Source organism: Phycodurus eques, chromosome 22, assembly GCF_024500275.1.
Source record: "Phycodurus eques isolate BA_2022a chromosome 22, UOR_Pequ_1.1, whole genome shotgun sequence".
Classification (NCBI taxonomy): domain Eukaryota; kingdom Metazoa; phylum Chordata; class Actinopteri; order Syngnathiformes; family Syngnathidae; genus Phycodurus; species Phycodurus eques.
Window position 1 is genome coordinate 8,065,416 of NC_084546.1, and position 16,059 is coordinate 8,081,474.

At 42.3% G+C, this 16,059-nt stretch overlaps 1 protein-coding gene across 2 annotated transcripts in view; it reads right to left on the minus strand.

Annotated features, from left to right (window-relative positions):
- cerk (ceramide kinase) overlaps nt 1–16,059 on the minus strand; it is a 28,679-nt gene that overhangs the window by 9,611 nt on the left and 3,009 nt on the right. For both annotated transcript variants that reach the window (XM_061667823.1, XM_061667822.1), the window contains exons 2-10: nt 10,101–10,211; nt 8,237–8,359; nt 6,335–6,460; nt 5,697–5,763; nt 4,472–4,617; nt 2,436–2,510; nt 2,192–2,344; nt 1,096–1,201; nt 102–166 (exon numbers count right to left, since the gene is read on the minus strand). In XM_061667823.1, the coding sequence (XP_061523807.1) occupies nt 102–166; nt 1,096–1,201; nt 2,192–2,344; nt 2,436–2,510; nt 4,472–4,617; nt 5,697–5,763; nt 6,335–6,460; nt 8,237–8,359; nt 10,101–10,211 (972 nt within the window). The remainder of the gene's footprint in view (nt 1–101; nt 167–1,095; nt 1,202–2,191; nt 2,345–2,435; nt 2,511–4,471; nt 4,618–5,696; nt 5,764–6,334; nt 6,461–8,236; nt 8,360–10,100; nt 10,212–16,059) is intronic.

Genomic DNA, 16,059 nt, shown 5'->3' on the forward strand with positions numbered 1-16,059 from the left:
CGGCAACTCAAATGTCAAGGAACGGTTGTGTACACAGACAAACAAGCGAATAATGAGGGCGGTTAGTTTTCATCTATTATTTCACGCGTCTAAACCTTTACCTGTGTGCGACGGTTTGTCGTCGTGCGGCTGCTGTAACGAGGTCTTGCGCTGGCAGACGCGGCACCTGGAACACAAGCGTGACCTGGTTTTACATTTGTCAAGGCGTCGCGGCGCCGCTGTCACATTCAAGGCTTTAACAAGTTGAACTGATGCTTTATTTGCATGGGAGACGCGATGGTACGTGGTGTTTTTACCGATGAACCTTCCCTTTTCCCCACAAATGGACTTTACACTGTCGCAAACCATAGGTCTGATCAGGGGTGGGTTTTGAGGTACAATCCAACAAATTATATAAATATGATTACGGTAATAATATTTGCAGTTCACTATTGGAGAATTCACCAATTAGTCTTTTTTCACACATTTTTGTGCCCTTTCTGAAATGCCAGTAAATGGTGCCAAAGCCCTGTCGAAATAGGAAAGTAGAACAGTTGGTCCAAGGAAATATAATGGAGTGATACATCTCAAGTAGGAGACAAGCTTTGTATCCTTTGTATGGGAGGAGCTCAGTTTAGCACGGATTGTCACGGAGAGTCTTCGCCACGTGCGGATTTGCAAGCGCAATTATGGTGCATTTTTTTCAAAATCAAATAATCGGTAAACCATTTTATTTTATTTTTTTAATATTTGCTTTTATATTTACGTTTTTTAAAAATGTGATTTTGCTGCCATTTTTGGCATCTACATGCATTCACAAACCCTATCTAAGAGCTGCGTGAATTATTCGCGGGGTTTTGTAAATGACGTGGGTTCACGGTACTCTGGGTTTTTCCCGATGTACGGCAGGGCTCTGTCTCGAAGCTGGGGATTACCAAACCAGTTATTTATTTTTTGGGGGACAACGGTGAACAGGTTGTCGGTTTGCCACCCCTGCCAAACATTTTGTTCCGCCCGCACCATTGATTTCCCCCAATATGATGCAGGTCTGTCCTTCTGCGATTGGTCTCGCCACCGGCTTATGTATTGTGTTTCTTTTGCGGCTGCTTTATTTACCCAGCCCGACATTGCTCCTTGTCCCTGGGGTTCCCCACATTGTCCTCAGCCGGAACGAACGAGACGGTGCCTTCATAATAGTTGTGACTCAGAAAGGTCTTTACTCCTGAAATGAAAACACAGAGCGAGCCTTGAGAATTGCCGCCAATACCCTTCTGTCTGTTTTGTTTAGACCTGAAAAGGCAATTTGGAGTCGCTAATTGTGCTGCCGTTCCTCTTGTTTCGACTAAATGATAATAGCACGAGCACCTGCATTGTGCTGAGCATCGGGATGCAATTCTGGACAATTCACTTATCGGTTCATGTGCATAAGGGATGCGAAGTTCTCGTCTTGGAATCCAAATAGCTTTCTTGATTACCAATTTGCACTTGTCTGAAGCCCAAACATCGAGTATTGAAGCATCATTAAGGGTTGCTGGTTTCGGATGGCTGAATATTCCATTTTGCTTGTGCATACACTACAGGCTGGTGGTATTTTTGGTTGCCAGAAATTCCATGTATAGTGGAAATTTAGTCCTCCTTAATTTCGATATTTTTGTTGTATTTTTAAAAACATTTATTGTGACTATTTTTCACTGAAATATTTTCCCTTGCTACTCATCACCACGTAATTCATTTTATTTTAATTGTTTTTATTGTTTATTCTAATTTCACGCATATTTTATTAAAGCATTTTCTGTCGTATTCAGACAAAAATAGCAAACATTTCCATTATTTATATAGCGGCTTTATTTGTATTCTATTTAGGTTAATATTTAATTTGAATTAAATGTATTCTTTTTTCTTTTCTTTGGTATGCCCTTAAAACTACATGAAAAAAAATCGGATTTCAATCACATTTTGGGATTATTTTGCTCTGGAATATTTTCAAACTGATTAAGAATAGCTGTGTTGCTTGAGGAACTGTTGGTCAAGTCAAACTGGTTCGAAATAAGGGAAGCTCGCAGCTATTGTAAATTCTCCTCAACCCAACTATTCCCAGCATAAACGCCAGGTCAGAGGTGCCATTAAATTCAGATGGCAAGAAAGTGAGGGTAGCCCGTGGGTTCAATCAACAAGCGAGGTCATTTACGGAAGTGATCCGTGTTTTTGTTACCTGACAGGTCATAGCGAGCCGGGCCCAGCCATCGCTGCCTCTCGCTGTCAGTCTGAACGTCGGCGTAGAAGCCGTAACCCAACAACGACACGGAATATCTGAGGAACGTGTCATTGTGGTGCACTGAGCACACGTCCATGGGTTGGGAGTCACCTGTTAACACACACAGTGACATTTGCAAATGTCTCATTAGTCCTAAAACATATTTTTAAAAAAAAAGGATATATTGCAGAGTCACGCCCACCTACGATGATGTGCAAGGCGGATGTAACCGCATCGTTGGTTCCCACTGTAGCAAAGCAGATACAATCGGTGGAGCCTGTTGATCACACAAAAGGTACAGCAGGAGTCTATTTTTTTGTCCATCAAAGTACATTAGAATAGTTTTTTAAAAAAGTGTGTATATATATATATATATATATATAAAAGTGACTGTTTCTACCAAAAACATTCTCAAATTGTGGAAGTCAAATGTTAAGGGTACTACCCCGTTGACGAGCCTCTAAAATTCAATAATGTCATTTATATATTTAGATGAGCAGCCATATGGTCACATTAAAGGAAAGTACACCGTTAATGGTTTGTGGAAACATGCTCCAAAAAGACCCTCTTGGGTCAAAGGGAACATATATATTTTTTAATCGTCTTTAGCCATTTAAAAGCAGTGTGCCAGACAGCATACAAGCAAGCATAATAATGACAACTTTTCATCTCTGCTACTTTTTAGTTGAAAATATGTGGCATTGGACAAGATGCCACGGCCGTTTTCTTTCTCTGTTTCTTGGACAACCAAGCATTTTTGAGGCGGTACTACTTATAAAAACGTTGAGCGCCACAGATATCGTGTGATTTTTAGATGATTTCTTTTTGTGATTTTCATTCAGTGGTGGGGAGATATGGTTCGCCTCTTGGGCCCTAGGCTCTCTTTCGAGGGGATAGGAAGCATCAGAAATGTGAAAGCATGAATGGTTAAAAGCACGTATCGCTCAATTTTCTTTTTTTTTCTTCACATGGCATAATTTCAGAGCCTTTTGACGATCATCATCCTCAAGTGGTGGAATGAAGCCGGTGATAAAAGACAAAGAGAGAGAGGGGGAAATGAAGGCAAACGGAACATCGTGAGCGCGCTCACACAAGTGTGACAGTGGAGATCAGGCCCGTCATTCAGTGATCAGATGAAGAGCTCTTTTTCGACGCGAATATTACTTATCCGCCCTCCGAGCGACTTCATCACACGCCAACGTTTCCAATTTGCGGCCACACTGCTCGTCTCGTGCCGTCCTCTGAAGCAAAGTTTGAATGCCTTTTAAGCAGAGGTTGCAAAAGTACTCACACACTGTACTCTGTTCTGAATTCCCCCTCTGGGTATCATTAAATGATTATCTTCAGAAGTAGTACAGTGAGTGAGTCACGGGGGGGAAAAAAAAAAAAAAAAAGTCGAAGTACTGATTTGACTTAAATAAAAGTTAAAAAAAAAAAGTACAGTTAAAAATTCATTTTTACTGTCAGTTATGTACCCGTTTTGATAAATTCAAATCCAAAAAAGCCTTTCATAGATTTACTCCGCCCCCAAAACATTTTTTCTAATGTGTATTTGTGTATTTTGATAAAAAAAAATAGCACTCTATAATATTGTACTTTGAAAATACGTAAGATAATGACATAATTTAATCAAATGTCATGACTGAAAAATTTTTGCCACAAATTTTGCTTCAATTCAACGGACATTGTGCTGCTCCTCCTGGTGTGTGCACCTCGGCCCACTGCAGTATATTGCAGACAGACATGGACATACAGGGAGAGGGTGACAGCTCCTCAGAAAACTGCAGTAATGTTAGTGTGTCCTCACAGGTGATCGAGAATATAATGCCTTTAAATATTGTTACATTATCTGTCGACATGTGTTGCGCCATCGTTTGTGTTCAAAAATCCGGGCCCTTGTTTCAAACAAACGTCACGCTGTGCCCTGGTCAGCCCCCATGCTTTGCATTCGCACCGTTCGTGGAATCGTTGCCAACATAGCCCTCAGCTTGATCCCATTCATGACACTTGGAGCGACTGACCCTACTCAAGCCCCCGGTGGGACCGCCTGCCCTGTTGCCATGGCGACCCTCTTTAGTAACTCGGCAACGCGGAGCGCGATCAGCGGGGCTCAAGTGCTCCGGCATCGGCTGTCAACCGATACAGACTTGCATAACAGTCAGTGCCTCATTTCAATGTGTTTCTCAAACCATATTGACTGTAAACATTCGTATTTGTGCTCGTGCGACGCAGCCTCACCTGCAGGGATGATGCCGATGCGGAGGGAACACGGCGCCAAATGGGCGTCAGGCTGGTTCGGGTCTATGCCGTGCTCCGATTGGGTCCTGGTGACCAGACCGTGCAGAATCTCGCTGAACATCCCGTCCCCGCCCACACACACCACTCTAGACCAACGTACAGTATATGTAGAGGTAACATCTTACATTCTTTATGTTTGACCTGTTCAATCAGTGACGATATTTGTGTCATTCTGTAATTTTTATTTTATTTATGCAAGTATCTTGTGTACGTGCGTATGCGCATGTTCAAATTTGTGTTTTTTCTTTCTTTCAGGAGCTATATTGTGTTTTTTTTTCTTTCTTTCCAAAATTAGATATGAAGACATACAAAAGTGCATTTCAAAGATAATCAGATAAATGTAATAAATTGTGCATTATTAATTAAAATTTGAAAGAATTGTACTCAATTCATTCATTTCATAACCCATTTTTTAAATATATATATATTGAATTATTTATGATAATAACAAACCTTCCCTACTATACTGGTAACTGCTGCTCTCATAATAGAATAATAATAGTTTTAAAATGTAATAGAATGCTCTGTAGTTAGAATTTAGTATAACTTCACGTAATGCATTTTTTACTTTATGTCCTTTTTATAAACCACGCACACTGGATGTAAAAAGTCCACACACGCCTGTTAAAATGCCAGGTTTTTATTGCTGTTGAAAGAAAAAAAAAAATCATCATTATTGTGACTTATAACTATGTAGAACTCCATTGAAAAAACAGAGAGATACATCCCAAGGTATAAAAGGTGCGCGCACATGTGCAATCCCATCTCCGTCTTCTCTCGAAAACCCCTTTTTTGTTGAGTTATCCAGGTTAATGTTGGAAAAAGTTTTGAAATGAGTTGCCATGGTCACATTTTTGCGCATTTAAACAGAGGTGGTTGGACTTTTTATATCCACTCTATATCTTGAATTATCACAGTGAAAGCTTGAGCATGTTTGAATGTGTTTCAACATTATTCTAATCGAAAAAAAATCAAGAAAAAAAAAATCACATTTTCCTTTTTCATCCCTAACAAAGTTGAATGCTGTAGAATACAGCACTTATGCAGCAAAATAGACATGTTTGCATTGGTATTCTGAACATTCCGTACAATTTCCTGCAAAATTTTATAATGGACCCATTTTGTGGTGACAGGTTAAAAGCATCATATTGTCTCAAGAACTCACCCATCATATTTATCTAGATTTGCTTCTGTTTTCAAGTGATCTCTGGCATGATTGGCTCGTTCTGTAACTATAGAGACAAATGAAGTAGTCAGTTCCGATTAGCCCGATGACAGGGAACAGACAATAACCGGCAGACGAGAAAAAGTACTGCAATTTGAAGTATTTACTGAACCCCGTTGTACAGAATGATGTACGGGACAAAAGTGTAAGCGCGGAGGCAACAGCAAGAAGAAAATGCCGTTCAGATATCGTATCTCACGGCTCCCAAAATGAGCACGGAGGTCAGAAAAACAAAACAAAACTAAAATTCCAACTGTAAATCTGTGTGGCGCCGTTATTACAACAACACAAATAAAAGACTTCCAAGCGGCTGTGGGTACTCCAGAGCAACCTGTATTCACTCTGATGGACCATCAATAGTGCCGACTATGTGTAGCCGCTGCAAGCACTTATTGAATAATAGATGTGTTTGGATACCCGAGCTTATCAGCTATCACCGCCTCCATTACGGAGCCGGCATGATTAATGGCGCCATAAGCCAAATCATATTCTCGCGAGCCTCTTCACGCCGACACGGGCGGCCGCCGAGAGTCATTTTTTATTTCAATGTTTGAGGTACACCTCCGACAGCGACCCACCAATCACGTCCGTGGCGATGCAGGCTCGGGAAAACAGTGGCGCCACCTTCTGATCGTAAATGTGCTTCCCCTGCCGCTTCCCGCCGTAGGGATTGATGTACACCAGCAGGCTCTTGGGCCGATTGGCTGCAGAGAGAAAGTATTAAGATGATCTTTTTTTTTTCTGGAGCAAACGTGCACCTTGACATCAGCTTGATGAAGTTTTCATTAACAAGAGAGTGTTTTTTTTTTTTTTTTTTTTTTTTTTTTTTTAACGCAGTGCCCAGTTAAATAGGGCAGCTGGAGAAATAATGAGGGGTGTGTGTGAAGCAATCGCGAGGCACTGCATCATTTGGTGATAAACCTGCAAAAAGTGCCAAGACGGAAAATGCTAAATGGCTTGTTTATGGCTGATGGAGAGGACCGCTCTCGCACGATAAATGGCAATTGAACGAGCCGCGCGATTGGAAATGAATGCATCGCGATCGGGGTGTTGAGAAGTGCGGGCTGCAGTCACGACGCCAACGGAATCCAATCAACTGAGTAAAACATTCGAAATCTCCTTAACATTCTGGTTCTTAATGTAATTACGTCGCTGGAAAACATTCAACGGTGGCGTACTCAGAGCACAAACATCCGCCAAGAATTGTCAACTGCAAAATGAATGAATGAATGAACATGAACAGTTAGGAAAGTAAAGTTTCACAATATACATCTGGCCATATCTCTATTTTCGATAGCACTTCATTGTCGCCACAGGAGCAGAGTGACTTTGACGCTAACATGTTTTCCTTTTGTGACACCTCAAACTCTTAAAACAACAAAAACAAGGCTGACAACATTTTTTTGGGACAGCAAAATAATTATATATACGGATACACAACTATGAAACACTCCGTAAGTGGCGCTGACTCGCCACGTGACTCGAGTTCAACGTCAGTGGCTTTTTTTTTTTTTTTTTTTTTTTTAACGTCACGAACCGGCGTCATTTCTATCACAATCGCGACACACACTTTACTTTCTATCATCGACCGAGACACATAATCTGTTTAACCATACAGTATACATAATTTCTTCAAGCGTAAGGTTCCTAATGTTGTCCGACATCCAAGGTTTTGGCATTTCTCTCTCTCGTAGTCGATGTCACGAACCGAGAGTCCCCTCCTAATCTTTATCTTCTACTCCGAAACTGTGCTGATCTCAAATTCAAGGCGATGCAACACCTAAGCGAAGCACATTTCCCCCGTGCTGCCTTGACAGCATCTGAACCTCCATCCACATAGTAGTAATCATTGATATTAGGTATGATCTGACATCCTGCAATATAACACAATTTCAAGGCGTGCACACCACCGCCATTTATACGTCTGTGCCCGAGAGGGACCGACTGCGAGACAGCTGCTAAAAAGCCACTCGCATCCTATAGATTTGCCTCGAGACTTCCCCGAGGGCCTCGGCAAAAGACGCCGTCGAAAGAAATATGTTTTCGAAGGATAATAATGGCCTCCTCCCGCTTTTGCAAAATGGAATACTTTCTATGTGGATCTATGTCACGCTTTAACAGTACTTGCTGTAAGAAATGACCTATAACCAGTGATGAAATCGTTTTCTTCGGGGGTCAATGTGAAACTCAGTGTTTTAGAAACTGAGGCAATGTTTTGAGCGCCTAGCAAGATCACACAAAATGTTCTCAGCATTTCCATCCGACTTTATTACAATGCATGTCATCGCCAACGTGTAGCACCTTAAATGAAACTTGTTGTTTATTTCGACGTATGTCGTGTATGTGGCATGTTAGCATTAGCGGATGTGTCAGCAATGCCTTATCAATGCATGACAGTATCTTTCAATGTCTTTAAAATCACCAGAAACGATCATCACACCAATTGCGCTTAGGTGCGACAACTAAATAGATCTACGTACTTTGTGTTGACAGTTGATCATTGATGGTTTGAATCCATTGCTGGCAAAGTCCCAGGTTGTCCGAGTAAAAGGTGATGTGGCCGCATTGCCACTGATGCTGCGTCATCCTGCTCACGTAAAAAACTGCATCAAAACAAAACAAATGTAAATGTATTTTCCTTCAATCGAATACAAATGTTTGCGTGGTCTCGTAGTTGATTGATCCCATTGTAATTAGCCAATACTTTGCAGTGTCGTCAACAGGTAGGCGACATTGTAAGATCGAAGAGATTGCAGCAAATGAAGCCATTCGGGATGTTTTTTTTTTTTTTTTTTTTTCTCTTCTTCTTTCCACAACACAATCAAATGCCACCTCTCTCAGTTATGAATCACGACGGAGGCGGGGTCTGTTCGTTTTGCAAAAGCAGCGACTGTTTCCTCATCGCCAAGGTCAACCGACTAAAGTTAAACATGATCTCCCGCGGGGAACTTTGATGAAATATTTACGTTACAGGCTTGTAAATGTGCGTGCCAAGCACTTTTAACACCTGAATTACTAAGCATGTTCTTTTATCAGTCGTTCAAGTTGGCTCAATGTTTTAAGAGTGGGCGGCAAATCTATCTATAGCTGTAAATGGGAATGTGATGTGCCAAGTTTTCACAAGATATGATGTCAGACTCTAATCATTAGAGTCTTGCATTAGAATCGAATGCAACATTACCCGAGTACTTTCTTTTCAATATTCGCTCTGATGAATTATGTTAACCCGATCATCTTGTTTGGATACAATCTTCCATCCATCCATCCATTTTCTGAGCCGCTTATCCTCACAAGGGTCGCGGGAGTGCCGGAGCCTATCCCAGCTATCATCGGGCAGGAGGCGGGGTGCACCCTGAACTGGTTGCCAGCCAATCGCAGGGCACACGTAAGCATACAACCATTCGTCCTCCCATTCACACCTAGGGGCAATTTAGAGAATTCAATTAACCTACCATGCATGTTTTTGGAAACCGGAGCGCCCGGAGAAAACCCACGCAGGCACGGGGAGAACATGCAAACTCCACACAGGCGGGGCCGGGGATTGAACCCCTGTATTCGTAATAGTAGCATATTAAAGTTTGGTCATGAAGAAAAAATACATCTGATAGGAAATTAATAATAACAGTAAAATGTGCATGCAGGTGTTAATTTCCATAAATTCTCATGGAAGCCCATTTAAAGTGTCCAACACAAAGTTTCATTTTCACCATTTTCCACTCCTTTGCAACTGGATATGTTGATTGTTTGGTTGTCTTTGCAACATTTCATGCATATCCAGGGTGTTCCAAAAGTCACAACACAAGTTGCACAACCTTTCTTTCGTTTCTGGTATCATTCTTCCAGACGCGAGGCCGCCAGCATTTGACAGCTTCGGTTATCATTTCTTTGCCCATGGCTCCCCAGTTGACATTTGAACAGCGTTGCAAATTTGTTGGAACCACTACCACCCTTGATGAAAACACCAAACTCTTAGAGCAGGCGTTTGCGGAAAGCCAGGGAAAGTCGATCTGCGGGGCTTCGCTGCGACTCGGCATCAACAAAAGCTCGATTCAGCGGATGCTTCGGAGGGTGACAAAGCTTTGCCCGTACCGACTTCAGCGTCATAATCATCATAAACAAGCTTCTTGTCGATGAACTGCAGCCAGGAAACAAAAAACCTCTCGCCGGGAGGTAATTTCGCAACGCTGCTCCAGTGCCAATCGGCGAGGCATGGGCTAGAAAAATGATATGCTTAGAAAAACTGCACAGCCTAAACTGTCAAATGCTAATGGCCTCACGTTTCTTTGAATGATGCAGTTACTTTTGCAACACCCTGTATTTTGAGTATGTGTACAATATTGGTACCTGTAAATGCGTGCGGATTGAGCTGGAGGTGTTTTATTGCCTTCGTCGGGTCGCTCGTGTCCGTCTTGTGCACGGCCACGATTTCACGCACGTGAACCGTGTGGCTGTGAGCTGCGGATACATTAAAACAACAATCCTAAATTATTCAATGTGCTTTATATACACACACACACACACACACACACACAGGGCCTGATGCTCTTTTGCTGACAGTCTGCTTAATGAGTTTTGTACCTATTTGTTCAAACATACTGTACATACAGACCGCCTGTTTGATGAATACGAAACATATTCCCACCGTTGCGTGGAGAACAATGGAAATATTCATTCCAAGAGGCATCGTATGTGTGGTTTGTCTGTTCATGTGCTGGTTTTTACACAGGAATACGCAAGGAATGTAATGGATGGGTGGGCCTTGAGCCTTGAGCAAGGAAATGTGCAGGTAGCACCTTATTTCACAAGTGAAATGTCCCAAGGGACCCGGCGAGTGTTTGGTGGCGTAACCGTATATCGTTGTCCCCTTTTCCCACAGGATCACAATTGCGGCTGCTTTTTTTCCAAAAGCTCCACGTGTGATTAAAAAAAAAAAAAAAAAAAAAGACCTTTGCATCATTTAAGGCAGGTTTTTTCATTAAAATTATTCTTTAAGGAGAGCGTTATCCGGTTCGGCGGGTCCGTGGAGAGTGAGACAGACGGGGTTGGATAGTCAGAGGGCTTGCTGGCAGTTACATCAAAGAATTTAACAAGAACTAATGTACTACTTGAAAGGAAGGGAGCGTGGAAATTAAGGGCGCTGTAGCACAGCCAATTTTTTTTTTTTTTGCCAATCCAATCTTGTAAGGAATAGTTTGTGGATGCCCCTGAAAACTCCCTTAAAACTTAAAAAAAAAACAATGAAAAAAAACTTGCGCCTAAAGCTAAATGCATGCATGCATTTACAATAGCATTTATTTATTTATTTTAACAATGAAATAACTTCAAAACTAATACAAACTAAACATTGTTCGACCTTGGTCACTCTCGTTGAAACTCTGCCTTCAACTGCTTGATCTGTACTCTGTCTTCTAACCAGCTTTTCCTGTTTGTGTTTGCCATTTTGGAAAACGCTAAGGGCGCTCCTTTTGTCTACTTATTTCTGCGTGCATTTGTTTAAACTGTAGAGTGAATTCAGTTGAGGAAATATAGTGTTAAACTGTTTTAAGCCATTTAGTTTTTATGGGGAGGGGGGGGGTTCATGGCTACAATAGAGCCCAAACATGTAGTTATGTGTCAGCATAAAAAAGGTGCTAGATGATGTAGCATCCATTTTTCCATTTTGATGGACAGTTGGTAGCTGAGCGGGGCGTGGATTCAGCAAATTCAGCGGACATGCCCACAATGTTTAAGAGTTGAGACAACGGCACGACTTTCTATGATTTAGATTGTTTTTTAATACTGAACAGTTTTATTTTATTTTATTTTTTCACAAAATTCCGGTTTGGCAGGGTTGTTAACTCCTTTTTTTCTCTTTACATGGAGTTTAAGGCTCATGTTCACACACTCATTCCTCCCCGTCTTTTCCTGCCAAATTATGAAGTTGATATGGCGAAATGGATGGCGGGCGCCGCGACATATTATTTCTCTCCGGGGAGTCTGGCCAGGAATGGGATTTCATTTCTTTCTCAAATAAAGATGATGCGGCGTGCGGGCATGAATAAGTTTACGGCCATCGATATTCACACTTTGACAAATAGGCAGAAGAGTGATGGCCTAGAGGGGAATGGTGGCGCGTGGGTAATAATGACATTGACTCCAACAATTTAAAACATAATGTAAATGGGATTCAGACACCGCATATTTGATTGCATTACTCTCAATAGCACTTTTCCTGAGGTTATGTGGTAACTGCCCCTCAAAAGGATAACGGCACGTGCATCCTAATATGCTGACAAGTTATTGAATGCAAGTGCAACAGATCAGCAAAAGTAAATGAGTAATGGAGGAAATGTGCTTGTTAATAATTACTATAAACATATGAGATAAGGCAACGTGAGTGACTTCACCTCTGCAAATCAGCGTACTATATCATCTTGCATATTGTTATCATGTTTATGATAGCGCTGATAATACTTTTTTACTCCCTGTCTTGAAGTGACTACCAAGAGGAAAACACCACGAACTCAAGTGTGTTCATTCAACTTATTTAAAGACGGTGGCACTTTGGCATTATTGGCTATTAAGGCCACCAAATACTTGCTACGTTATAATTCAATTTCACACGAAATATACGTGAATAAATTTGGGAGAATTTGGAGTAACTACCTTGGCGCTTTCTTACGGCGCTCTTGCCGCACTCCCTGTCCTTTCTCAGCTGTGTGCGGCAGCAGAGCGCTCTTCGTCATTTGAAACAATTTCCTCACCGCGGCCAAAAGAACCCCGCAACACACTGTACACACACAGAGGCGCACGCAAGTGCGCGATAATCCCTTCAGCGGACACACATACTGAACTCATCCCCTCTCACGCACACGCATCTGCCCCAAGTTTTGAGCTGAGTGAAGTCCTCTAAACGACATGCTAAGCCTCTCAGCCATACAAGGCCCAGATCCTCTCTGCTCTGACATCTTTCCCTTTGTGCTCCAAAAGGATCTTAGTAATGACACTCGGCCACAGTCAGTGGCCTATTCATGCCGCGCAGCTCAGTGTGTTGCTTTTGAGCTCAATAGGTCGCCTCGCTGCTGAATGTCAGGTTTTTAGGAATGGTGCGAGGTGTGTGTGTGGAGAGATTATCACAACTGAAGAGGGAGGGGGAAAAAAATACTTTATTGCTCTTGGTCTTGGACTGAAAAAATAGGTCAGTACTTTGATTTGACAGATAAACGCAACACATAGCAGTCTAAAAGCACCAAAAAACATAGGTAGTAGTACTCTAATAAACCCCAAAGTCTGATTATTGTGCTGAAGGTTTACCGTTAGTGGGGTCAGAACTCGCATTTCATTTTGAAATACATACAAAGATCTCAGAATTTTTAGTGATTTTTGCATATTGCGCTTTGAAAGAGTGACAGGCAGTGTTTTTGGAAGTCAAATGGAGTTTAAAAAAATGAAAGAGAATGCTCTTTAACTGTTCAACCTTAACACTTTAAAATATATATATATATATATATATTCTTTTATTGAGCTTGGCTGTCTCGGTCTTGGCCTTGACTGTCTGGACTCCGAAAGGTCTTGGTCTTGTCTTGGTGTCAGTGAGTTTTGGTCTCAGACAAGTCTCGGCCAGTTTGGTCTTTAGCACAACGCTATTGTCAAAGTTACGCTTATGGTTGAGGTTTTTTTTTTTTTTTATTATTTTTTTTTTTTTTTGCTCTTTCTTTTGCGGCGTTTGTTCCTTATGTTATATTGAACGCAATATTCTGTGGGTTTCGTAAGGTTCAGTCGAAAAGCTTTTAAAACGGCTGGCAGTGAATGTGTAAAGGTGCTTATAGATGGATTATGGAACAGTTCCTGTTTTTCTTTTACAGAGCGACCTTACTCTGGTATTTGTGTCATATCATTGTATGGAAGGCACTGGGACATCCCCTTTCGGGTCTCATAATGAATGTATAATCCACTAATCTGGCATTGTTGCTACCCCACTCGAATCAAATCCTCTGGCTCACGCCACTCGAATTTGAATCCCAGTCACACGAGCTCGATTATCGCGATGCGATACAACACTAAAAACTCACCAAATTGTTTGATTCCTTGACAGAAAAGTGAGTTAGTCTGTAAGCATCTGACAAATTAGTTTTTAAGCACAGGGCAAAACTACATTTTGGTGTTTTCCACATAAAACGGGACAAATAGCAATTTGTTGTTTGTGTCACATTGCAAAATGAATGCGTGACAACAGAAATTAACAAGGACTGAAAGCTATCCTATAACCTTTGTGTTCATGTAATGGGCCTTAAAATGGAATCTAAACCCATTTGGAGGTAATTGTAAGAGCCCCGGTCTGCATTATACCAACAATTGATCGTGTTGCAGTTTGGTTCTCTTAGACATGTTCCTGCTCATCCTGATTACCCAAAACCAAAGTGGCATCCCACCCAACAGGATTCCTCACACACACACACACACACACACACACACACATATAAAAAAAGAGGTTTGTCTTGTCTGTCAAATTGGCATGGATATGACTTAGTTTGCCCATAAAACACAGCCGTGACCTCACCTTCCTTCAGCCTGACAAAAAGCTGTCATCTTATTCATCCATTCTCATTCAGCTCCACACCTATGCCCCCAGCCCGCACCCCGCTTGTCCACTGGACGGCTATGTAATCCCTTTGCCGTTACCGCGAGTTGGCAACGACGACGAGGACGAGCCGGCACAAATGAAAGGAAACGCTCGCTCTTTGCTGCCGCTTGCTGTGTTGTTTGTTGAAGTCGCTCGCCATTTTCCTTTTCACACATCTCCCTCCAAGTGACGTGAAGCGCGGATGCGAGCGACAAGATAAGATAATTCGTTTGGACGATACGGTGCAGACAAAACGCATGCGAGAAACAAGTGCTAAAATGGGGATGATGAGGATAGTGATGCACTTTTTTCCGTTCCCTCACCAGAAGGTCTCCATCGTTTTGCGTTGATTCATTGTGTAATTAGCTTCCCTCCTCTGTCTATTGACCCCAGCTGCAGCAGGTAAATAAATACAATCACGGTAATGAAAGGGCCCGTATTGCCGCCTGTAATGCGGTATGAACCCGCAGTTTACCCAATCTCCAGCTGTCGTTTTCCAGCATTCCTCTCCCGTATCGCTCCCACCCCCCCTCTGCGGCTGTCTCTCAACGTACAGACAGGGCTGCGCATTGAGCGCCGGCTTTAGATTACACAGCGCAGATCTGCCTGGGTACACTTGGAAGCGGACTGTCAAACACGACGTGCGGCTCACTCCCCGGCACAATGGGTTTGCTCGACCGGCGCTTAGGCAAACAGATGGAGACGAGAGGACAAGCAAGGTGGAAAGTATAACAGGAGCGCTGTCTGTCACGAGGGGTGTTATGCCTTAGCTCCAGCTGGTTAGCCACGGAGAGGGAAAGAAAGATGAAAACTCGTTCCAGATCCACCCGCTCCATCGGTTCCTATAATTGATGTACCGCCGAGCCAAACAATGTGGTTAAACGTGCGCATCCACGATGGCTTACGACGACAATGATGGCGGAAAAAAGAAAATACAAAAAAAAAAGCAATGTGGACAACATACTGTACTTGTTGTGGTTGCCAAGTGAGGACAGGAGTTTAAAAAGCATGTAACGAGGCATTTCAATGCCCACGGTTGAGTGGTTAAGAATGCGTCTTGTTCACCTCCATGCACATCTCTGTCTCCTGATGACACCGGTCATCCAATGGATGCTGTGTTTCGACATCAAATCATGTCTCCAGCTTAACGAGGAGGGAAACAAAGTTTGAAGTCATCGGTCCTGAGGCCCAGAGAGAAAAAAACTTTGAACCAAAGTACGAGCGCTATCTTTAAATTCCTCAACACGAGTGAAGAAAATCTGGGCGTTATTGTACACTCTGAGCTCACTGTTATGCCTCATGTTAAAAATGTAACAAAAATAGTTTTGTTTTGTTATTAATCATTTGAAGAACAGAGTCCGAGTTCGCCCCTTTTTCTCTCGAGCCAACACTGCGATGCTAATGCACGGGTTTATCGCAAATCGGATTGATTACTAGAATATCCTGCTTTCTGGTCTTCCCAAGAAGAGTATTTCAAGTTTACAATTACGACAGAATTCGGCAGCACACGTATCCTGACGAAGAGCAGAAGGCGTCTTTAAAATCCCCGCATTGGCTCCCCGAGTGTTTCAGGATTGATTTGAAGGTTCTTTTACTGGCTTTTAAATATCTTAACGGTCTTGGGTCTTCCTTTCTCTTAGAATTCCTTCTACCATCCGAACCCTCACGAACACTGAGGTCCTCCGTCTCTGGCCTTTCGGT